Source organism: Erpetoichthys calabaricus, chromosome 13, assembly GCF_900747795.2.
Source record: "Erpetoichthys calabaricus chromosome 13, fErpCal1.3, whole genome shotgun sequence".
NCBI classification, from domain to species: domain Eukaryota; kingdom Metazoa; phylum Chordata; class Cladistia; order Polypteriformes; family Polypteridae; genus Erpetoichthys; species Erpetoichthys calabaricus.
The window spans coordinates 119359993-119386141 of NC_041406.2; the positions used below are offsets into that span (position 1 = coordinate 119359993).

General features: G+C 40.5%; 1 protein-coding gene across 4 annotated transcripts in view; it reads left to right on the plus strand.

Annotated features, from left to right (window-relative positions):
- Positions 1-26149, plus strand: part of ubp1 (upstream binding protein 1) — a 110163-nt gene that overhangs the window by 78422 nt on the left and 5592 nt on the right. For 2 of the 4 annotated variants that reach the window (XM_028817525.2, XM_028817526.2), the window contains 8 exons: positions 1536-1688; positions 3765-3875; positions 4434-4541; positions 6143-6240; positions 16955-17009; positions 17316-17409; positions 17889-17979; positions 18218-18339. In XM_028817525.2, coding sequence (XP_028673358.1) covers positions 1536-1688; positions 3765-3875; positions 4434-4541; positions 6143-6240; positions 16955-17009; positions 17316-17409; positions 17889-17979; positions 18218-18339 — 832 coding nt within the window. The remainder of the gene's footprint in view (positions 1-1535; positions 1689-3764; positions 3876-4433; positions 4542-6142; positions 6241-16954; positions 17010-17315; positions 17410-17888; positions 17980-18217; positions 18340-26149) is intronic. The other 2 variants (XM_028817527.2, XM_028817528.2) reach the window with 1 other exon arrangement.

A 26149-nucleotide genomic window follows, 5' to 3' on the forward strand; every position in this document is an offset into this window, starting at 1 on the left:
TTTAAGTAATAAAACTATTCTGCAATCATTTTTATTAAATGACTTCAATTAGTTGTTGCGTGTGGCCCTCATGACAACACAAATGTGACCCATATGGCCCTCGGGCGACCCTCAGTTTGACATGCCTGGCCTAGGCTATAAGAAGATTGCCAACACCCTGAAACTGAGCCGCAGCTCGGTGGCCAAGACCATACAGCGGGTTAACAGGACAGGTTCCACTCGGAACAGGCCTTGCCATGCTCGACCAAAGAAGCTGAGTGCACGTGTTCAGCATCATATCCAGAGGTTGTCTTTTGAAAATAGACTTATGAGTGCCGCCAGCATTGCTGCAGAGGTTCAAGTGGTGGGGGGTCAGCCTTGTCGGTGCTCAGACCATGCGCTGCACACTGTGTCAAATTGGTCTGCATTGCTGTCGTCCCAGAAGGAAGCCTGTGCTAAAGATGATGCACAAGAAAGCCCGCAAACAGTTTGCTGAAGACAAGCAGACTAAGGACATGGATTACTGGAACCATGTCCTGTGGTCTGAGGAGACCAAGACAAACGTATTTGGTTCAGATGGTGTCAAGTGTGTGTGGTGGCAACCAGGTGAGGAGTACAAAGACAAGTGTGTCTTACCTACAGTCAAGCATAGTGGTGGGAGTGTCATGGTTTGGGGCTGCGTGAGTGCTGCCGGCACTGGGGAGCTACAGTTCATTGAGGGAACCATGAATGCCAAAATGTACTGTGACATACTGAAGCAGAGCATGATCCCCTCCCTTCGGAAACTGGGCCGCAGGGCAGTATTCCAACATAATAACGACATCAAACACACCTCCAAGACAACCACTGCCTTGCTAAAGAAACTTAGGGTAAAGGTGCTGGACTGGCCAAGCATGTCTCCAGACCTAAACCCTATTTGAGCATCTGTGGGGCATCCTCAAACAGAAGGTGGAGGAGTGCAAGATCTCTAACATCCACCAGCTCTGTGATGTCGTAATGGAGGAGTGGAAGAGGATTCCAGTGGCAACCTGTGAAGCTCTAGTGAACTCCATGCCCAAGAGAGTTAAGGCAGTGCTGGAAAATAATGGTGGCCACACAAAATATTGACACTTTGTGCACAATTTGGACATTTTTCACTTAGGGGTGTACTCACTTTTGTTGCCAGCGGTTTAGACCGCTAGGTTTAGTGAATGGCTGTGTGTTGCTTTATTTTGAAGGGACAGCAAATTTACACTTCTACAAGCTGTACACTGACTACATTGTATCAAAGTGTCATATCTTCAGTGTTGTCCCCTGAAAAGATATAATAAAATATTTACAAAAATGTGAGGGGTGTACTCACTTTTGTGATATACTGTATTTCTCTAAATTTGTCCATGGAATCGCATTTTACCACTTACTACTGGTACCTTAAGGGAAATAAATATTTGGAGGACTTATTTGACCAAGGGATGTGACTGAGCCTCCCAAGGTCAATACTGATATGCATTTCACAGTGCTTCCAGTCTTATAAGGTTTATACAGTATCTTTTTTTTTTTTTTTTTTTGGCGCTTAGGTCCATTGCATCAGTACAGAATTCACTCCCCGGAAACATGGAGGTGAAAAGGGGGTGCCTTTTAGGATTCAGGTTGACACTTACAAGCAGAATGAGAACGGAGAGCACACTGAGCATTTACACTCTGCCAGCTGCCAGATCAAGGTCTTCAAGGTAACCTATAGCTAAAAGGAAGACAGACTCAAAAGTGCGAACTGGATTCTCTGTAGGCTTGTAGAATTCAGTTGTTATCAGACTTTGCAGTGCATCCATTTTTACAGAAGGTCAATAAGGTGTTTTCAAGCGAAGGATGTTAACAATTAACTGTTGATCAATTAACTTTAGTATAAACTGACTAATCTTTTCAATTGCATGAATGAATTATAGTTTTTTATTTGGAAACTTAATTACCTTGCTGCATTGTAATGCCTGATACAGAATTACTTTTGTATGTTTTGTTAATTTAATGGCCACATGAAAGCAGTAAATTTAATTATATATTAGATTGTTTTCCCATCTGGACACAGAATGTACACCTTCACCAAAAATGGGGCATGCTAAATGTAGCTGAATTTAGGATAATTTTGAGCAGCAGGATAACAGTGTGCTGCAAACTCTGTAAAACAGACCTGAAATAGCCATATGCAGTGCATTACCATATACAAACAAGCATGCCGCTTAATATGTTCTGGACTGCAAGAGTTACTATTAGCAAGATTAAAATGAACAGCTGATTGAATACATGTCAAGAGAAGTTACAACTAATATGCATTGAATAATAGAACAGAACAGGTTATCAATTAATGGTGGTTGGAAGAGGTTTAAGGCAATCAATTTATCTTGAGCCAGAGTAAAACATTCCATCTACTGATGCTGTCATCCAACACATAGGAAAACATTTTAGTGTCAACATCCGATAAGAAAATTTAATAACATGCCCCTACATAGGTGTGAAGACTTGCAGGTAAAAGCGGTGGTGCTATAGATACAAAGGTCTTCAGTCAGACGTACACCTGACACCCTTGCCAAAATGCTTATTATTATCTTATAGACAAGGGGACTGGCCAGTAAAGTGGTTGTATGCATTCATGGTGACTCATGAAGCACTGTGACTGGAAATTCACCCAGTCCTGCCAACCATTCCTCATTAGCATGTTGTTTTCATTACCTCAATTCACTGTCATTGATGGATTTAACATGCATCTTAACTGTGTTCAGCACACCACTGGAGTGTATTTGGAAGGTAGACCTGTTATCAGTTAACAGGCCTCACACATGAAAACCTCAAACATATAGGTACACTTCTAGTCCTTAAAAATGAATCACTCTAGATTAATGAAAAGAGAATTTTTGACACATTTTGACTGAACATAACAAACTCTTAACATGTACAATGCATGTATACAACCTTTCATGGAAAATGCTTTCTTGCATTACTTACTGCTAAGAAATGTCTCTCTCTTTTAATGATTGACAACTATTAAACTATGAAAGGCATGTTGGCTATGTTATAAAGTATGATCAAAATTATATCCATCTGTTAAACTGCAGGCTAAAGTCAAAGGGGGCCTCAGTTTTACTATAGGCTTGCGGGTACATTCTGACACTACAGTATATAGAATATCTTTAAGCCTCATAGATGAACCAGTCATGCTGATAGTTGGAGCCTAAATTTATAGTGCAGAACTACAACCAATGGACATTTAAAGAAACAACAGATATCTGATTTTACTCTGCAGTTGTAGAGTGGAGCCATCAAGGTATTTCCAGGTATTTTGCTGTCATATCTTTAGTGAAAATCTTTTAGATCATGCTGTTTGTGTCAGATGCAATTCCAGGCAGCATCTCCATATGTGGAGTCTTCTTGTTGTCATTGTAGTGCCATTGGTTTCTGTCTGTTGACAGTGGCAGCACAATTCAGCTCGTTCACAGAGGGAACATGAATGTTCAACCTGTGTGGCCATTTTAAATAAAGTGCTGGTGTTCCTGAGATGAGAGACTGGCCCATTTCCAAAGTAAATATCGTCTGATATCCACCAGAGACCATGTGAAGGCTATATTTTAATGGCTAAGCAGTTTGGTAGCACCGAGCTCTTGTCAGGAGTTAAGGACCTGTTGGTGGACAGGGGTGGTATGCAATTAAACCTCTGTTGAAAGACCTATGTCAGAAATGCTACAGACAGTGTCAAGACAGCAGCATGCCTACAAATTGTTTCTGAATTATGTTACTTAATCTGACTAACTCTGTAGCCAAAAGGAGCAGACAGGAAACAGAAGACAGACCGAGAGAAGATGGAGAAAAGAACTACACAGGAAAAAGAGAAATATCAGCCATCATATGACACAACCATCCTAACTGAGGTAATGGGCAGAATCACCAGGGAGAGGACTAGGTGAGAGGTAGCATGGAACAGTGCCACTCGATAGAGATGGTTCACTGAGAGACGGTATTGCTGCTCACTGGAGGATATGCTAAATTGAGCATCTCATCACAGCTTACAGTGAGTTTCAAAAGTTCCAGTGAATGGTGCCAAGCACTGGCATCCCACTCTTTCATGTTATGGAACTTTGGTTGTCTTATAAAAATACTGTTCACATGACCATAATCATGGCAGATGGTAAATGACACAAGTTGGTTGTGCATAAAAAGGAATCTATCATGCAGTTGCTGTTCATCAGCTTGCTGTCCAGTATATGGGGCTAACTTAGCCCACCTGTGCTGCCATTGCCTCTTACTGCATGTGGCTGGAAATTATGGTCACTAGTCCAGTGGGAAAATTTATTGACTAAGGTGAGATTTATGAGAGGGTGGAGGCTGGTGGGATGGGGAGGGGGTGGCGGCCATCACTAATTACTGAAATTTGTAAAGCATAACTTATGTAATTCCATCATTGATCCTAGTCTTTGGTGTTTGTCCAGATGAGGCTTGAGCCTATAATAGAAGAGGCAGTTGAACATGAGCAGAAAAAGTCCAGCAAGCGGACTTTGCCAGCAGACTGCGGTGATTGTCTGCCAAAGCGAGGCAGTGTAAGGACTTGTGCTTCACTTCTCATTGTCACATGCAGAGCTTGACATAGTAGATTTAGTGCCTGGCCATAGTCAGCCATGTCTGCTTAAATCTAGCAGTATCCCCATTGCCTACCTTTTTAAGTCACATAAGATTTACTGGTCTGAATAATATAGTTGGGATGTACAAATAAACTGTAATTGTAAGTGTATGTAATAAAAAGTGTCAAGAAGCAGAATACTCCTTTAAATTAAAAAAGGAGAACATGAGGCTAGTTTCACTAATCTGTTTTGCCTCTTGTGATTGTAATGCTAAGTATAAGACCTCTATTTCTGTAATAATTAAAGACCTTAGCATAAGTACCTCTTGTTATATTGAAAGTCATCTCAAGGGGGACCATCCTTCTCAGCTCCAGTCAGGGACATAGAAATGTTCACATTATACCATTTGTTCTTAAGTTGTTTGTTGTTTAGTCACTGTTTTAAGAAGGATGTGTGTGTAACGTATTACATATTTATGGTCTGTGCCATGCCATTTCAGTGATATTGTTGTATTGCCTTAGTTTTAATCTGGAACTTGTGGCTTAGTAAATGACTAACTTGCTTTGACTTGGACAAAATTGTTTCACTGAGCCAGGAACAGTGTGCAAGAGCAGCTTTCCCCTTTGTTCAGAGTGTGTGATCCATAGTCATAGTAATCAGATACACTTAACAAAAAAAATTGAAATACTTGAAAGCACTCAGACAGGACCAGATGCAAAATACAACACATTTTTGAATGAGGAAAAAGCCTTAACAGATTAGAACAGTAATGGTATATAACAAAGAAAGAGATGTGCAGATGCAGTTACTAGTGAATCACAAAGCAGACTCGAGGGTAGGGATGACATTCCTGGCCTTAAGCTGTGCAATGGATGAGTGACCTGAAATTGTGTTTTCTCTCACTTATTCATTTTGTTCCTCCCTATCTGTACTCTAGTCTCCCTCTCATTAATGTCGTGTTTTTATGCATGGACACCACTCATGAGACTGGGTTGTGTTTGATTTTTAGTATGCTCTTCCCGCTTTAACACACCACCACTACCCCATGTGTTGCTTTACTATTTACTGAGCTACCAGTGAATATTTTGCATCTAGGCAGCTTTGACTGTAGCATCACACCTAAGCTCTTATTAACCCATTTTTTTTTTCTTTTCATTTAATTACTAGTTCTTTGTCTTGAACATTTGTGAGCTACAGAATAAGTATAGAAAAGTTGCTCAATTAAATCTGACATATTACTAGCTGGAAACATAAACTCAACATTTTTGACTTATGTTATCGATATATTGGTGCATCACCTGAGACTGTCACTGGTCTACTGTGATCTCAACATGGAAAGTTGCAACATGAGTTTATTATATGGCTGCTGTTACTTAAATGCACTTCTCCCCTTGTTAGGGTTGATCAGTACACTGCATGAGAAACAACTGAGAAAATAGTAAGAGGATAAGCTATAATAAAAGATCAGTCAAGTCGAGCTCCTGCTTTATCTACTAAGCTACTCAAAAGGTGGCTTCTTTTAGGTGACTCCTACAAGAAACCTCCCAAGTAACCATTGTCCTTCTCATTTCTACTTGTAGTGTTCTCCATGGCCAGAAAATGCATATGTGAACAACAGCTCCACAGCAAGTCCAGCCTTTACTACATCAGCACACAACAGTTACACATTGCCAGACAGGTAATGTTTTTTAGTTTCTTTGAGCCTTTTAAAGTATACTGGCTTTTGTAAAAGTTGTTTACATCCATTAATCCATTTTCTGCTGCTTATCCATTTTTGGGTTGCGGGAAAAACGGTGTAAGCAAATATCTCCAGACATCCTTTTTTCCCACCACCTCCTCTGGGCGGACACCAAGGTGTTCCCAGGGCAGCCTAGAGAGAGGGAATCTCTCCAGCATGTCCTGGGTCTGCCCCATAATCTCCTGGTTGGACATGCCAAAAACACCTCCCTAGGGAGGTGTCCAGGATGCATCTTATCAGATGCCTGGATCACCTCAATTGCCTTTTTTTGATTTGGCTCTACTTTTAACTTGTAAATGTTTGTACTCCTCACCCAATCTGTAAGGCTAAGATGCTTCTATCCACAATCTAGTTTTTTTGATCTGTACCATCAAATAATGATGATAAATGAGGATAGGAACATAGATTGACCAGTAAACTGAGAGATTTGCCTTTTGGTTCAGCTTTGCCTCCACCACTGCAGACCGGTATAATGTCCACATGACTGCAGTCACTGCTTTAGTCTGTCTTTCGATCTACCACTCCCTTCCTTCTTCCCTTGTGAAGTGAGAGGGCACTCCACCTTTTTCTGTCTGAGAACAATGTCCTCGGACTTGAAGGTGCTGCTTCACATTAGGCTGCAAATCGCCGCAGTCCACGTTTGTATTCACAGCCCGATGAAGTCAACAGGGCCACATCATCTGCAAAAAGTAGTGATACAATCCTGACTCCACCGAGGTGGAGCAGTCAGTTTCAAAAGCTGTTTGAAAGAAATTATTTGAATACTAGATTCACTGTCTACATGAGTGATGTAGATGAATTGAACAGATATTGAGTGGGGGAAACCCAGTTGTGGAGGAGGATTAAATGGCCACTTCTACATCACTAAATGATTTTCTATGAGCTGTTTGAAGTGGTGTGCCAGGTTATATGCCCATCATTTGAGTGGCTACTGGGAAAATTTTTGAACAAATCCATAAATATATGCATTTATGGTTTTATCGGGAGACTTTTTGAACATTTTAAAACTTAGTCCTGATAGCTTGAAAATCCACACATTTATTTAGGTTATTTTGTTCATATCAGATTAATTTAAATTATTTTTGATGGAAAAATACTGTATATATCCATGTGAGCAAAATATCAAATGCATAATTGTATTTTTCAATTTAACTTGACTGTTTAGAAATGTTACAGATGTCAAAGGAAGGTACTTTTTCAGTGATCATTTGAATAGAATGCCTCACCCCTAGAGGTGACAGGGCATACTTGATATTGTAAAGATGTGCAAGGAAAAGCATGTTGTCTGTTTTAAAACTTGCAAATGTGGTTCTGCATGAGTAGTATGAGCAAAGAAATTGTGCATCTTTGACATTACTGTTGGAACAGAACAGTGAAATAATTTGGAATCTTAAGTGCATTTGGTAAACTTGGAGATGGTTGTAGGAAGTTGAGTTTTCCAGTGACTTAAACACTAGCCAGGTAGATACATGCCTTCTTGTTTTGACAAGCCAACACCAAAAGGAAGATTAGAGCAAACGTTATAGATAGGCCATTGAAATATTGGTGTAAAGGCAGTAATTTCTGAACTAGTTAGTTGTTTGTTTTGGGAAGCAATGTCTGTGTTTACAACCTACACTTCAGAGTAGGTAATCTACCTGAAACTTGGAATACTTGGGCCTGGCTGGTATGGGGATAGAAAATTGTCTAGGAAATGACTGGGTTGCTGCTGAAAGATGTTTTCGTGTAGGTCCTAGTGCTCTGCTGCAGTGACTGGGACTTGGTGCTGTGACAATGTTGCCGTCCTTCTGATGAGAAGAAAAACTGAGGTCCTTACTCTTTATGGTTATAAAAGGTCCTAGGACATCCTTGAATTGCATATCACGGCCTCATCTATTCTACTCTCTAATTGGTAACTATCTCTCTCGCCCCTTCATCACCTAATGGCTAATATGTGGTGAGCATACTGACACAGGAATGGCTGCCGTCTCATCATCCAAGTGAATGGGTACACATTGGTTGTAGTTGAAATGGCTTCTCACTCTCTATGTAGAGCAGTGAGAAAACCACTGTGCAACTGTATTTACTATATTTGAGACCAATTTGAGTATAAGCATTAAAGCCACATCAGTGTGGTCTCCTGCATTCTCGCTCCACATTTTGCATGCCCTTAGAGTGTAATGCAAGAGTTACTTTTTAGCATTCACAACTGTGACTATGCTTGACAGAGAACATTTTCAGACTTTTAGCAAAAGCACTGTAGTTTAAGGGCAGTATAATACATTTTATTAATACATTTGGATGGTGTTTTAGTTAGTCACCATTGCTGCAGTTATGTAATGAAACAAGTGGATGCTATGATTGAAACATTTGGTCTGTTGGTTATAAAGATCGTGCAACATACTAGAATCACTCTGTGTTAACACTAGAATCCCTGAAGCCTACTAAAGAACTCATAATGCTGGGCCACCTTAAATTCCCTCGCACCTCCTCATCAGCGTCTTTGTTTTGCAAATGTGTCGATCAGCACTGGCAGCAAGCAGCCTGCTATCCCATCCCCCACAGTACGCAGCTTTAGTCGTACACAAAGTTCTCCCAGCTCAAGTCTGTTTATCTGGGTATGAGGTGCCTTGAAGTGTATAGGGCAGTGTGGCCCCCCTGTGGCTGCAGGTTTTTGTTCCAACCAGCTTCTTTTTTTAATTGGACTCCTGGGCTAATTAAGTGATGTATTATTTCCCAAGTACTGTGTTTTGGGAACAATATAGAAATTAGAAAACTAAGTTTGGTAAAATATTTTAAAATGTACCAACCAGTTATATGGGAATAATGTATTTTTTTCTTTTTAACAATATTTTCATCTTTATTTTCATTCTACTTTTCTAGGTGTTCTGATTGTTTGTTTAATCCATTATTAACTAATTAGTGGGTCTGATGCTAAAGTACTTGCAGCCTTTGATTATTCAGTGTTGTTTGCCAGAGTCTTTGCTCTGCTCATTTTTAATTGTCATTAATAAGATAGAACGAAGGGGAAAAACTGCACAGAGAGGGCAAAATATAATGACATCAACAAAAGAGAGTTAAGCATTTAAATCTATAGCAAAAGCAGAAATATTTCTAAATGTCTTATAAATGTAAAAATCATGCTGCTGTGCTTTTAATAATAATAAGTTATATTCATTGAGCGCCTTTCACAAACCCAAGGTCGCGTTACATACAGAGTAAAAAAAAAAAAAATGACAAAAAGATGACAAAAGTTCGTAGAAGAGGAAAGTTTTCAGTTGAGATTTAAAAGTGCAGAAAGAGGAGCAATCTCAGAGAGACGGAGGAAGAGAGTTCCAGAATTGAGGGGCTAGAGCACTGAAGGACCTGTCCCCCAAGGTGGAGAGTCTGGTGTGTGGGACAGTAAGGAGATTACTCGAGGACCTGAGAGAGCGACAAGGAGTGTAAGGGGCTAGTAGCTGAGTGAGGTAGAGGGGAGCAAGGTTATATAGGGCTTTGAAGGTGAGAAGCAGAATCTTGAATTTAATCCTTGATAGAACCAGTAACCAGTGAAGCTGGGAGAGAACAGGGGAGATGTGAGCAAAACGCTTTGTATGGGTGAGGACTCTAGCTGCAGAGTTCTGAATATACTGTAGCTTCTGTATAGATATTGCAGGGAGGCCAATGAAGAGGGATTTACAGTAATCAATATGAGACATTATAAAACTATGAAGCAGAGTCTGAGCATCAGTAAAGGTGAGAAATGGACAGAGGCGGGCAATGTTATGGAGATGATAGAATGAAATTTTGGAAAGAGACCTAATGTGTAGCTCAAAGTTAAGTGATGAATCAAACAAAACACCAGGATTTCTGACAACAGGAGCAGGTTTGACAAGTGTACCATCAACGGAAATCGAGAAATTGGATGCCTTAGAAAGTTGGGATTTTGGACCTACCAGTAACACTTCCGTTTTATTGGCATTAAGTTTGAGAAAGTTAGTTTCCATCCATAGCTTAAGATCAGTGATGCAGTCAGTGAGTGTGCTGGGAGGTGAATCTGTAGGTGAGTCTGTACTAAGATATAACTTTATATTGTCAGCATAGCAGTGGAAGTTAAGGCCATGTCTGTGAATAATCTGACCCAAAGGAAGGATATAAAGTAGAAAAAGTAATGGCCCAAGGACTGAACCCTGAGGGACACAATGCGACACAGGTGAGGTGGAGGATTTATATCAGCCGAGTGTGACAAACTGTTGCTTTTTAGAAAGATATGATATGAACCATGAAAGAACCAAGCCAGAGACGCCTATAGCAGAGAGACGCGACAGGAGGATTTCATGCTTAACAGTTAACAGTGTTAAATGCTGCACTTAAGTCAAGAAGGAGGAGAATATTAAGGGAACCGCAATCTGCAGACCGGAGAAGATCATTGACTACATGGAGAAGAGCTGTCTCAGTTATGTGCTGTGTACGAAAGCCAGACTGAAAAAGCTCATAGAGTGTATTGTCTGGAAGAAAAGCATGGAGTTGTGTAGCAACCACGCATTCCATCATCTTAGCCAAAAAAGGGAGATTAGAGATAGGCCTGTAACTGGAGACAAAGGAAGGATCCAGGTCTGGTTTTTTAAGGACTGGGGTAACTGCAGCAGTTTTGAGGGCAGTAGGGATAGAACCTGAAATGAAACATGCATTTACCAGTGAGGCAACAGGAATACTAATTATGGATGAGCATGTCTTAAGCAGAGAAGTTGGGGCAGGATCAAGCAGACAGGAGGAGGCATTAGACTTATTAATAAGTTCAGAGATGGTGAGAGAGTCAACAAGTGAGTCTTGATGATGGAGATGGCAGGTCAGAATGAGTGAGTGATTGTGGTGTGGAGGGGAAACTGTGATAGATTTGATCAATTTTGGTATTAAAGAAATGTAAGAAAGCCTGACACTGTTCAGCTGTATTGGGGCATGCTAGAGGAGGGGGTTGGAGGAGTTTATTAACAGTTCTAAAAAGATTTCTAGGCCTAGTCTTAGCACCATATATGAGAGAGGAATAATAGTTGGAGCGAGCAATGTTAAGGGCATCCCTATCCTCTTTTATAAAACACATGTGTGCGTCCAGTGTCCGTGTGTGTTTGTCTTCTGGTGAAGTGCGCATGCGCAGGGCACGGTGCGATGCTTCAGAGCAGATGCTTCAAAGACCGCCTGACGCGTCACACAAGACAGAGAGGGCAGGACCTGTAAAATATCGCGCAGCCGATCCAATCGGATTTCGGTAAATGAGGTAAGACCTAAAACATAAAACATGAAAAATCTAATCGGGTACTGAGACACGGAGACCAGCTTCCCCATTGTTGTGCAAGAGTGTAAAACACGAAAAATCCAATCGGGTACTGAGACGGGAAGACCAGCTTCCCCATTGTTGTGCAAGTGTTCACTCTGAGGATGTCAGATTTGTGATTAAGAAGCTTGGCCTGGTAAAGTGTAAAGTGTCAGTCGTTGAAGGGGTTTTCCTAAATATACGAATTTTCATGATATTACAATACAATTACTTTTAAAAGTAGATTTATTTTTGCGCACATTAAATAAGTTGCTGGGGAGAATCTGCTGATTGCCCACTGTTGTGACAGAAAGTTAAACGCATATTACGGACAGCAAAGCCAGTATTACTGTCGGAGAAAATTACAGGCATTTTACGGAAAAAATTTAATGAGGTAAAAGGTCCCTTGCCATTTAATATAGACTGTTCCTACTAATGTTTATGGACTACTGTTCTAGCGCCCGTTATTGTAACGGGCTTAATGTCTAGTATTTAAATATGTGCTCAGTGTAAAGCTGTGAATGAACTATGAGGCCCGTTTTCTTAAAAAGCTGTTCAAGACGCCGGCTAGTGGCTTTCGTAGCTCTGAGCTCATCAGTGTACCAGGGACAGGAGTGGGAGACTGGAATATGCCTAGTCCTTAAGGGAGCAAAGTTATCTAACAGTTGGAAAACATAGCTGTTATAAATGGAAACCAAGTTTTCAGGAGAGGGAAGACTATGCAATTCAGAAAGAGACGAAGACAGAAGGGAAGCAGCAAACAAATCAGAATTAACAGAGCTAATGTTGCGATAGGAGACAGACTTTTTCTTGACAGATGTAGTGGTAATAATGCTAAAGTTACATTCAATAAGCTTATGATCAGAAATACCAGAGAGTGAACCTGAGACAGAGACATTATTCAAGCCATTTGAACAAAGCAAGTCAAGAATATGAGTATGAGTGGGGAAATCCACATGCTGTGTCAAGTCAAACCAATCCAAAGTTGAGATAAATTCAGCTGTAAGAGAGCAGTTGATATCAACATGAATATTAAAATTGCCAAGTAAAATTACAGCAAGGCAAAGAGATGAGATTACAGTGAGAAGTTAAATTCAGACAGAAAGTTCACCACAGATTTGGGAGGGCGATAAACTAACAACAGCAGTACAGTAGGGGAGGAAACAATTTTAACAACAATATATTCAAAATATGTGACTTCAAAAAAGGAGAGTTCCTTCAATGTCAAGGTAGATCTATAAACCACAGCCAGGCCACCCCCTTTTCCTGTTAACCTAGGTTTAGATATGTGGCTATAGCCTGGGGGAGACAGCAAGTTTAAATGTAAATAGTCACCAGGTTGTTGCCAAGTTTCTGTAAGAAGAAACATGTCCACTTGCTTTTGGGAGATGAGGTCATTAATCAGCGAGGTCTTGTTAGTGATGGAGCGAGTGTTCAAAAGGTTGAGCCTAAAGTTGGAACAGCCAGGAGAGTAAGGCGCAGACACTTCCTGAAGAGGACGAAGATGGCCCATGTTTATTCCTCGGACAGCCCTAGTGTTGCGCCAGTGAACACGGTAAGATGTCAATATACTTGGAATCGACGCGTCCGAGCCATAGATCCGCGAGGGGCCTCTTTTAGACTGGTGAATATAGCGAGGAATTCCAAGCGACTGGCAAAAACTATAAGTCAGGGAGACCAATCGTGGATGACAGTCAAGATTTTTAAGTTCATATGGAGAATATATGAGCTGCATTTCCAAAAAAGTAAAAATGACAACACAACTCCAAACCAGGAACAGACCAGGCTAAGAATATCCAGACACCGGTGGACACCACCAAGAGCGAACAGAATGCCACATAACACCATGCTAACTCCAGCTACACATGTTAGCCAACCCAAATCTCACCACATAACCAGCTAGAAAAGGAAAAGCACAGTGGGCAGGCTGTACATTTGCAGTTCAGGCTTCGGTGAGAAGTGGCAGCCAAATGCGCACAGCATACTGTCAACCGGAAGTGAAAAGGCATTCAGAAATGAACTGAAAGTGGAATCTCACGAGAACGTAGAATAAAAGAAAAATAATAACCGCTAATTAAATGAAATCAGTGCTATCAGGTGTTGTCACTGATTAGGAATCTGGTTGGAACAAAAACCTGCAGTCACAGGGGGGGCCACAGGACAGAGGTAGGGAAACACTGGTATAGGGTAAACAATATATTCTTATTTGGAACACATACATTTCATGTGTGTTCCGTGTCTTCAACAATCTTTGTAAATGTAGGATGACAGGAAATGCAAGGCAAGAAATGTTGAATGCATAACTAGAACAGAACCTTTTTCATGTTCTACTAATAATTAGTACTTTGTCAGCATGCCCACGTCAATCAAACATAGGAAGCTCTGCAGTCTACTTGTGACTTTATGCTGTAGGAAGATAAGTAAATAAATCAAGGTAAATAACATTCGATCTGGATTTTATATAAGTAATATACAAATGTTTTTTATATAAGCACCATCACAAAACATAATCACAAAGAGGACTTTGCACGATACCTCTGTAAGCCCTGCTGTTCTGTTGAAGGACATGCTATGACAGATTCAGTGGCAGGATGATTTCCAACCTCTTGCTGCATCCAAACGGTGCCATCTTTTGCCTTTACTCCTGGTGCAGCTGCGTTGTTGTTCTTTGTGAGTGGATCACATTTTTGTAAATATTTTATTATATCTTTTCATGGGACAACACTGAAGATATGACACTTTGATACAATGTAAAGCAGTCAGTGTACAACTTGTATAACAGTGTAAATTTGCTGTCCCCTCAAAATAACTCAACACACAGCCATTATGTCTAAACCGCTAGTAAGAAAAGTGAGTACACCCCTAAGTGAAAAATGTCCAAATTGTGCCCAATTAGCCATTTTCCCTCCCCGGTGTCATGTGACTCGTTAGTTTTACAAGGTCTCAGGTATGAATGGGGAGCAGGCGTGTTAAATTTGGTGTTATCGCTCTCACACACTCTCATACTGGTCACTGGAAGTTCAACATGGTACCTCATGGCAAATAACTCTCTGAGGATCTGAAAAAAAGAATTGTTGCTCTACATAAAGATGGCCTAGGCTATAAGAAGATTGCCAACACCCTGAAACTGAGCTGCAGCATGGTGACCAAGACCATACAGCGGGTTAACAGGACAGGTTCCACTCAGAACAGGCCTCGCCATGGTCGACCAAAGAAGTTGAGTGCACGTGCTCAGCATCATATCCAGAGGTTGTCTTTTGAAAATAGACATATGAGAGCCACCAGCATTGAGGCAGAGGTTGAAGGAGTTGGGGGGGGGGGGGGGGCGGCTTTCTTCTGGGACGACAGCAATGCAGACCATTTTGACGCAGTGTGCGGCGTATGGTCTGAGCACTGACAGGCTGACCCCCCACCTCCGCTGTTTCAGACGCGTGTTGTAGGATTCTGTACGTTTAATACGGAGCGATCGTTAATTGTTATTATCTATCTGGTGACGTGTCTGTGTTTTCTGTGGTTGTACTGTTAATATTGTATTACTGTAATGTGATTCACATATGCTGTGTAGTCCAGATGTTTATTAGACAACGGGAGTTCCTAACGGCCATATATAACAAAAACAATAGGTCAGCCCTACCTATGAAATGTAATCCCCCGGGATTTGGTGTAAAGCGTTCAGCGGTTTGTACAATCCCAAGCAACACATTATTCCTAACTTCACTCCGCAGCAGTGCCACCCACAATATGGCGGTGACGCCTGCGCCTTCCGTACTATCTCGGTTTTGACTATGCTGTGTAGTGTGGACGTTTGCGGCATCTGTACTCTCTCCGGTTTGACTTTGGGTGGGGCGCCGAATCCTGTTGTGTTTGGTGGTTCTGTGGCCGTTCTCTGTGGCCGTGTCGTTAGGTATGGGCTTGTTGTTTTTTTTGCTATTTCCGTTAGTTGAGCTGTATTGTGTTTGAATTTGGTGTAAAGCGTTCAGCGGTTTGTACAATCCCAAGCAGCACATTATTCCTAACTTCACTCCGCAGTAGTGCCACTCACAATATGGCGGTGACGCCTGCGCCTTCCGTACTATCTCGGTTTTGACTATGCTGTGTAGTGTGGACGTTTGCGGCATCCGTACTCTCTCCGGTTTGACTTTGGGCGGGGCGCCGAATCCTGTTTTTTTGTTTGTTCTGTGGCCGTGTCCTTAGGTATGGGCTTGTTGTTTTTTTTGCTATTTCCGTTAGTTGAGCTGTATTGTGTTTGAATTTGGTGTAGAGCGTTCAGCGGTTTGTACAATCCCAAGCAGCACATTATACCTAACTCCACTCCGGTGGATAAGACTTTGCTTGCGGTTTATGAGACGCACGCTGTAGGCGCCTGCGCACTATGTCTCATGGTCCCATCGCCGTGTACCTGCATCCATATCTGGTTTATTCTCGGGTAGTAATATGGATACTAATAATAGCTGCTCACTACTGAAAACAGTTAATGCATGAAGGACCCAGGATCAAACCTGCAACCTCTCGTCTTGGAGACAACAGTTTTTACCTCTGCACTAGCCAAGCAGACATAAATTTGTAGGTGTGTGTGGCGTACCATGTCCCAATTTCTTTTACTTTGGTTAAATTCTAGGAAAAACGTTCACTTGTTTTCTTATATCTGTGTCTTTTGTGAAAGTGTTTATTTGATATTTGGACTTCAGTCTTCACAAATTATACACTTCACGTCAGCATTTTGCCAGTTATAAGCAGAACATGAAAAAAGTTTCTGTTCTGGTTGTGTTCAACATTTCTTGCCTCGCATTTCCTGTCATCCTACATTTACACAGATCGTTGTAGACACGGCACACCCAGATAAACAGACTTGAGCTGAGATAACTTTGTGTACAACTAAAGCTGTTTCGGTAGGGAATGGGATAGCAGGCTGCCTGCTGCCGGTGCTGATTGACACATTTGCAAAACAGAAGACGCTGATGAGGAGGTGCAAAGGAATTTAAGGTGGCCCAGCATTACGAGTTTTTTTCATAAGCTTCAGGGATTCTAATGGTAAATGTGAGGAGAGTGTGCCTTTTTTTTATAGGTTCTTTCAATGCATTTTATGTTGTTGTGCTGAGCCATTCCTGAAGTCATATTCCTGACAGAGCTGTGCTGGAGGCAGGTATTCATTTTCTTCCAACAAGTGCAGTGTTCTTTAAGAAGGACGGCTTCATAGGCCTCCTGCTGCCAAACTTGTAGAAGCTCAATCTATACACATGAAATTTGGTCTTAAGGAATCACTTGTCATGTGGTAAAGACCTTGCCAACTGAAAATGTATATAATTTTGTTTTGTGCACAAAGCAAACATTAAAACATTTAATTTAAATTACAAAAGTAATTTGTTTTTTGTTTGTGAATTGCAGCAATTCCTCTTCACCAAACCATCAGGGGGATGCTGTCACTCAAGCCACACTAGATGTAAGTGTTCCTGTTCTGGGAAATGGCTCATGTCAATAAAAAAAGAAAAAAAAACAATCCAGGTTCCTAAAGAATAAGCCAAGATGTCAGTCTTCAACTTCTCACTTTAAACAGTTTCTTAAAATGTTTTTGTTTAAAGGAGAAAAGGCTGCGTGGTGGACAAAGGTGGAAAAACTAAACCTGATATTCCATTTTTAGATGCTGAGTGATCACTTTGTTTAGAGAGTTTGTGCAGTAGTCTTGGTTGTGGTGTTGATGGTAGTGATGGCTACAGGAGTTGTCTGACTTACCTCATTTTCTCTCCAGCAACTCAGCCCCACTGCTTCAATACAAGAGGCGCAGCAGTGGCTTCACAAAAACAGATTTGCCTCCTACGCAAGATTGTTTTCTAACTTCTCAGGTGAGTGTGGCCCTGTGTGTTCGTTTGAGTGTACTGTGATGATGTGTCATTCTTTTCTAAAGACCTATTGCACATCCCTACTGAAAATCCATCAGTGGAATGTTGCAACATACTTTGTCTTACAAAATCGTCTATATTTACTACTTCGCTAATGTCAAGCTTTGGTACATGGGCAACTGCATAACCTTCCTGCAGTGGCCACTTCACAGTAACTGTTGGTTGATCTTTTTTTATTATAACAATCTCTAAAGAGCCTTGCCTCTGGGATATAAGAACAAAGTAGGAGTTATGAGTTAGGCCTGATATTCTAAAGCTGTTTGGCTAACAATGGTCCAGCATTAATCACAGTTGTTTTGGGTTTTTGCAATGCCTGTAAAGAAGGGCTCTACTAATTTTTAGGGAATATGCATGAATATGAGTACATAATGTTCATGTGTGCAGAGTGTGAACTAATGAATGCCAATGCTTGTTTTGTTCAGGTTCAGATTTACTCAAACTGACAAGAGATGACCTGGTGCAGATCTGTGGTCCAGCAGATGGAATTCGCCTCTGCAATGCACTTAAATCAAGGTAATTGTGAAGCAGATACGAAATTTTGATTAAGTGGAAGCCTGAGGAAAAAGAGAGCCCTCCTGACCCTGAGACCGCCTAAGGAATATTGTAATTTTCCAAGTATTTAATGGTCAATATCGTTGTGCTGTTTCTTAGTTATTCAGTGAACATCAATAGTTAAAGCTGCAAAGGTGTGAGGTGAACACAGACGTATGGGAAGTTCTGCATTTAAGTAGTGTTTTTTGCTTGATCTTAGGACGGTTAGGCCACGGCTAACTATCTATGTCTGCCAGGAAAACACACCAACTAAAAATGTTGCACATCTGAAAGGTACAGGAGACGCTGAAAATGGAGAACATGGCAGCAACAACATTTACGGTAAGTCTATCTGTTCAATATCTGACATATTTAATTCTTTAGAGGGCCACAGTGGGGCAGAACTTGTCGTTATAACAGTGGCATCAAGAACAGGGTCCAATCCTAGATGGTAGGGCAGATGTAAAGGTCTGTTTGAAGTAGATATGGGAAGCAGTCCACATTTGTGCTTGTCAATTAGTTCACCATTCAGAAGTACAGTGGTACTCTGGGGTGGTGTGATGGTCCGGGTTGGCTGCATGATCCCTGTTTCCTTCAGGAGCCTCTTGAATCCGAACTGACATTAGTCATAGATGGAGATGTGCCGGGCATATGAGGACACAAACATCCAGCAAGGTGTAGGTGCAAAGGTGTTCATTGCTTTTAAATTTAATCAAAAAACTCTGTTCAAAAGTGCAATGCATCAAATGATTTTCATTAAATATATAAAAAAACATTCCATAAAATCCATGATAAATAAGTGCAGGTTAAAAATGCAATAAATAATTCCATTTAAATGAGAGTAAAAATCACCAGCAGGAATCTTTTCTTTTAAAAAAAAGTCAGAAGCCCTGGTGCATCTTTCTAAAGCTGACGTCTCCTCGACTTACCCCGCATGGGTTCCTGCAGACAAGAGAATATGTCCTGCCAACAGGCACAGCCAATCTTTTTAATCCAGGCTGGGGTCTCTGCTGCCATCTAAAGCCCTGGCAGGTTGCCACACCTGGCCTTTCTTCTGCAACTCCCAGCACCACTCCTTGGCCTTACGTGGGAGTCCAGGTTGAGCAATGAGTCTCTCCAGCTACTTAAAGTTGCTCAGCTGGACTGACTCTCTTCGGACCCCAAGCGTGGGACCTATGCTCCTCCAAGGGGCTCTCCTTCAAGCTACCAGCCTCCTCTCTACTGCACCCTGGCTTCTTCGATCCTACCGTCTCAGTCCTTCATTCCTTAACCTCCATTTTCTCTCTTTCTCGTTCTGTCCTTGTTTTTCTTTTTTCTCTTTGTCTAACCCTTCCAGCCAAGTAGGCTCCTCTTATATTCGCCTGATTGGGTGCAGATGTTACCCTTCACCCAACTCTAATATGTAAATGTGGCAAGTGATGGAGCTGCTGACTTTTTCATGATTTTATGATCAGTCCAGCAGTGCTGTCAGGCACACATCTGCACGTTCTTGGGATGTTAATTATTTATTTAAAACCTACTCAGTACCACTGACCACTTATCACAGGTGGTAATGAGATACTAACAGCCCGAAGTTAATCAGAAAGACTGGATGTGTTTTGTTACTGGGCTTATCTCTGTGGAGAAGAACAGTGTGCCACTTGAGAAGCATTTTGTCATCAACAATGGCACACTGGCCAAACCATGTAGCAATTTCAGCTTTAAAGCTCACTCTACTGCTGTGCTAAAAGTACAAAACTGGGCCGCTGGAGAGGCTGTTATTTGAACTGACAACTAACATTCGTGTTTCATGTTTGTTCAGATGTTTCTGAAAGTCAGGTAAACATTCTAGAAATACATGCAACTTCTCATACGAGAAATATGGCACCAGCAATGAAACCATTGCTTTAATAATTAGTTACTAATATTTGATAACAAACTGAACTCAGTTTGCTTACTGTAACTTATGACAATTGTAAACACTTCTGCTCATGGATGAATGAGGTGGAATACTAAATACACAACCCCCTTAACAAACCATCATGGGAGTTTTCTGTCCTCCAAGACCTTAGTCTTAAACTTGTTGACAAATGGCCGTCTAGCATACCTACTAGTCGTCTTGAGTTTGACTTTTTTTTTTTTTTTTGCACTTTTCCTGCTAATCACACAAACTGTTTTATGTTTATTGATTTATCTTGTGCAAGTTCCCTTTGGGTAAAGGTTTCTGGTAAGTGATGATGATGAAGAAACACACTGATCATTATAATGTTCTACTACATTTAGTAGTTGGTTTGTGAAACATGAAAGGGAGAGGGTGGGCTTGGGTACTTTAGTTTCAGGGTATCCAGTGTGTGTCTGAAAAGCTTGTGGACAGTCAGCCAAGATTTGTCATTTTTGCTATAACGTGGTCAGGATTCATCAGACCCAGTGATGGTTTTTGTGATCCTCCACTTAACATCTCATTAGCCCACTGCACCTTCTTTCTTTTTTATTGTGTTCAAAGGATTTACCTCTGAATGCTTTGAAATCACTTTAGTTTTTTTGTTTTTGTTTTTTTTTTTTGGGTCCCTCCTGACTTACTGGTGATAGGCATCAACAAATAATGCACCATTTGACTCGTACTGATGTCTAGTTATGCAAGACATTGAGCTTTTTGGGGGTTCCCTTTATTTTTGGCCCTCTGTACCCCAAAACCCCTAATTTCTAGGCCACTTTTGGACCATATGTTGCATATTTTAGGTTGCTGATCAGAAATATAATATTTTTGATCTTTCACTAGGGATGTAGCCCTCTAAGGACTTTTATCAGTGTGTGAAAAATGACACATTTGTGTTACAATTGAGAATATAGATAGATAGATACTTTATTAATCCCAGGGGGAAATTCACAAATATGTAGACTTTGAACATTTAAATTGAGTGACACATTTTAATATTTCAAATAATTGACACAAGTATCCTTGTTTATTATGTACTTGTACCTCATGAAGTACATTATTACATTTAGTGTGAACACCATGAATTTAGGGCAATTTGCACCAATTCAACATTTTTTTAAAGTCTTTTCTTGCTGGGTTACAGCTAGGAATTTTGAGTGCACTGCCTCTCTAACCTTTTAATAGTTACATGTACACTAGCAAGGATACAGTGAAACAAACTGTACAAATGGGGAAACTGCAAAGAACAGCTCAATGGTGTAGATACTGTATGCATACTGGACAATAACACATTCAGCATTTATATTTTTGATTCTTTGCATATGTGAAAATAAAGGCCTGCCTCAGTGCCTCATTACCCACACAGGCTGTTTTTAATTACCTTTATATTGCATACTTCATCAAATGCCTTATTTAGGCATCTTCACAGACCAGCTTTGCAAATTCATTTTCACTTATGTCACCCACATGTACGTCATGACGATAGAATATGTTGAAATGGCAGTTAGTGACAGGTACTGCGGAAGGCTGCATGCATAGTAGTTTCTCTTGCACATGTGACCAGCCTCCATTAATGTCTGCCTGTGGGTGCTCAGTGTTCCTTTCAAGCTGAGCACAGGAGTAGTGGCTCCCAAAAGACCCCACTATCAAACAAAATCAAGTACTCAAAAATTAAATAAAAATTAATTGAACTGCATTAATTACTGACCTGATTTTAAATGAGTTCCACACTAAATTAAGGTCAATGAAACAGTCTATGCTGGTTTTTATTTATTTATTTATTTCACTTTAACCATGCCTGAGGAAAAAGCAGAAGAGACTTCAAATATTACATTGAAGAAATGGTGTTTGGGTAGATGGTATCATTTGTAAAATATTTTTGAAAGCAAGATCTTCTAACAAATGGATCTGAGTGAAAGCATGGAGCAATTGGATAAGTGTACTTTCTCAATATGAACCAGAAATCTTTTATCAGTCCAGTCACAAAACTTAAACATGAGTCAAAAGGATTTGGAGAGACTTGTACAATGAAAACTAACGGCACCTGATGAGGTAAAGGTTTTAATAGGTAAAGTTTTGTTGGCTGTGGAAATAAATTTGACATTAACAGCCCAGGATATTCATGGTCACGTTGCCAAATATGTAAAAATATTGCATAGTTGGCAACATAAGAATTATACTTTTGAGTTCAACTATAAAAACCCAATAAAATTAGAAAGTCAGCCTACCGCACATTTATAGTCAATGAATCAACTGACATAACGATTTCAACAATAACGTTCATTTCATGCATTAAATTTAGGAATCCATTAATAAAACTGTTTGATGGCATATTAACTTTAAAAGGATGTGCGACTCTTGGTGCTATTCAAAGCATTTTATATGGAAAACAAATTCAGTTTAAACTAGATTATAATATTTACCTTGGACAAAGCATCAGTCATGCAGGGCAAATTAAAATGTTTAGCTGCTCTTTGGCGGCAGTCCATTCCACACATATTAGAGCGTTATTATATGGCACACCATGGGGACCTGCAGGTATAGATGATGCTTAGAAAGACATTCCCTTAATGTGTGACATTGAGACTTGCAAAAAAATTTGTAAATATACTGCCCTCCATAATGTTTGGAACAAAGACACATTAGTTATTGATTTCCCCACTGTTCAGCAGTTTAAAACTACAAATGAAACAATTCAGATGTGATTAAAGTGCATATTGCAGACTTTATTTCAAGGATATTTGTATATATTTTGGTCATACCATGCAGAAATTACACTTTTTCTGCATGGTTCCCCCAACCCTGTCCGACAATCAGATTTAGGAGGCAGATGTATATGTGCCATGGAAAACTTCATGAACAGAAATACAGATGGCCAAATTAGTTTGTGAAAAAGTACTTAAAAGAGCCGGCATAATTCTGGAAAAAGGTCTTGCGGACAAACGAGACAAAGATAAACCTGTATCAGAATGATGGCAAGAGCAAAGTGTGGAGATGAAAAGAATCTAAGATCCAAAGCGTACTACCACATCTGTTAAACATGGTGGTGGAGGTGTTACGACTTGGGACATGTATGATTGCCACAGATACTGGCACACTTATCTTCCTTGCTGATGGAACTGCTGACAGTAGCCGCATAAGGAATTCTGAGGTATAGACACATCAGCTCAAGTTCCTGTAAATGCCTCCAAACACCTTGGCTGGCGTGTCATCCTACAATAAGATGATGATCCCAAACATACTGCTAAGGCAACACAAGTTTTTCAAAGTTAAAAAATGGAAAATTCTTGAATGACCAAGCCATTCACCTGATTTAAATCCAATTGAGGATGCCTTCCATATGCTAAAGAGAAAGCTTAAGAGGATAAGTTCCCAAAACTAGCAGGAGCTGAAGATGGCTGCAATAGAGGCATGTCAGAGCATCACCCCTCAGCACCTAGGGCCCCATGTGTAACGCTGTGCGTAGAATTCACACTAAAACATGGCATATGGACAAAAACACAAATGTGCATATGCACAAAAAAAATCAGATGCAAAAAACTGTGTGTAAGCAAATTTCCAAGCACTTCCCCTTTATAAACCCCAATGTGAATTTTAACGCACATGCATGTGCCTAAAGCCCCACCCAGACTCCTCCCAGAAGTTTGCGTATTTGAATATGCATAAAAAGTCCCATCCATTCAGTGTTTTGTTAAAAGACAATGGCAAAAGCATGTGGAAAAAAGAATTTCAGCGAATGAGAAGTGGATTCAAGGGAAAATGTTCTATTTGTTGGCTTAACCTCTTTAGTATTGGACATGATCGTCAGCCCAGTGATCGTCACCTGGGCTGTAAAAAATAGCTCTAAAAGCATTAGTCCCAAGCGTCACTCGGGCAACTGTATAGAAGCTTCTTGTGTAAGCATTAGACCCAAGGCTTACTGGGGCTGTAAAAGTCCCAAAAGCGTTGGTGGCGAATGTTGTTCGAGAAAACAATATACCGTGTATACTCACTTATAAGTCGAGTCTTGAAACCCGAAAAATCGATCATAAAATATACGCCTATTGAAAAATGCGACACTTTTTTTTTTTCTTCTTGCCTCCTCCAGTCTCGGATAAGTTTCTCAGACACATTGAATTTTGTTGCAACAGCGCAGTTACCAATTTCTTTCGCTACTTCAATGACTTTTAATTTAAAACCAGCTTCGTATTTTCTTGTGATAGAACGCTCCATCGTAGATAAGGGGTGCTCTTACGATAAAGGTGTATGAGGGTGTGAGATACAAAAAACACAATTCAGTGCAAATATTGCTTTGGAGTAGTTCGGGTATTACCATGTGGTCACGTACTGTAGGCACAATACATAGAAAAAAAAAATACAGTGTGCGCTGTGCTTACTCTTACAGGTGGGCGTTAGCATATCATAATCTGTGATGCAGTGATGAAGAAATGAATCTGTCTTCAGGCAGAAATTGAAATGGACAGTGAAATCAGAAGTGATTCTGATGAATCCAAAAGTGATCCTCGTGTCAATCACACATGTGAAGTGTGCCATTTAAAAGCTGATCAGTGTAGAAAGATAATCCGCAAGGAATCGTGCTACTATTGTCTGTGACGTTGGATTGTGCATTTCACCGCGCTTCAAGATACACCACACGAACGACACATTTTGACAGTATGTATGGTATTAGCTTTATTTTTATTATTGTTATTCATTATTATTATTCGTTGTATCATTTTTATACTTTCTCCACTTCTCGCTTTGTACTTTTAGTGTGTTGCAGTAGAAAGAAGAGATTTAATAAATGTGTAATTCTTAAGACAAAGAATACAAGGCATTTTACATGTTTTTTCAAGAAAAAAAATGTAACGCTAAGGAGGTTAATCAGTGGTATAAGCAGCAAAAGGAAATTGATTGCATGATACAGTGTTTCGGGGACACGTGAAAGTTGAAATTCAGAATGTTGCACAGTGCCCAAAATAAAAAACAAGTCATATATCAATCAATATGAAAAAGTGAGTCACAGCCCACTGTGTATTTGTTCTGTTTTAGACAATATTGCAAAAGCTAACCCCCCCATGCTGAGGACATGACTCCAGACAGTGTTGGTGCTGCTGTGCCCAGCACGTCTTCGGGTCTAGCTGTGCACACACCTCTACCTCAGAAACCGTTGGGCATCTGGCTGTGTGCTGATGGACGCTGTTCTGCAGTCACAAAATGCAATAGTGGATGCCATAAGAGGTGTGACCAATGAACCAAGGAATATAAAGCATGTGCTATGTGATATTAACCACACAATTAATGAATTGGTTAAAAAATAAATGCTGCATCTGATAACCTGCTCTTGCATTCTGCTAATTACATTCAAATGAAGTAATGCTGTCCGATTTGGCTGATCACTTGGTGGGTATGGGGCAGGTTCATCATACCGTGTCTCTCTCTTCATGTACAGGTAAGCCACGATTGTGTTCCACATTATGCAGAACACTACATGCTTGCGCAATGCAACACACTTTCTGTGGGCTATAGAGCAGCACATTAATCAATGTATACGTATGTATTAATAGATACATTAATGCTTTCTATTTACGTAAGCAAATTCATTCTCTGAACGTGCCTTTATAGTGTAGTACCACAACAGATAGATTCTCTGCTCTTTACATGGCTCATTGAGGTGACTTGCTGTCCTTAAAAGGATGGCTTGCGTTTTGCCGCACAAGTTGGAAAGAGTTCCCGTTTTTATAGACTCTCCTCCTATAGATGATGTAATGCCTGCTCACTCTTTTGGTGACTCATTCCTGGCTGTTGCAACTTGTCCAGTGCCATTGCAATAGCAATGTGTGTGCAGTTGACCACTCGGATTACATTTGGAAAACGGGACATTGTGCTTTGATGTTTCTCAGTTCAACCACAGTGTAAGGAAATTTTACATGCATATCTCGATGACAAGAGGATAATGCCATCCTATACAGCTGGCATGGCGCAACTCAGTGATGTTCATGAAATACCCGATCATCAGCAAAGTCAGATTGAAAAGCTCCTGTAGCTAAAAACCCAAGTGGACAGAACTTGTGAAGGAGCAGGTGGAACACAATTCTTCAAAGTCTGCCTTGTAAAGCCTGCGCCAGTTCAGCACACAGCTCCAAGAGGATAGCTCTTGGAAATCGAAATCAACTTAGAAGCCAGACATCATTACCTAGAAATGTGTGCTCTCTTCTGACAATGCCAAAGCAGATATGGTAGTTGGAATAGTTTTGC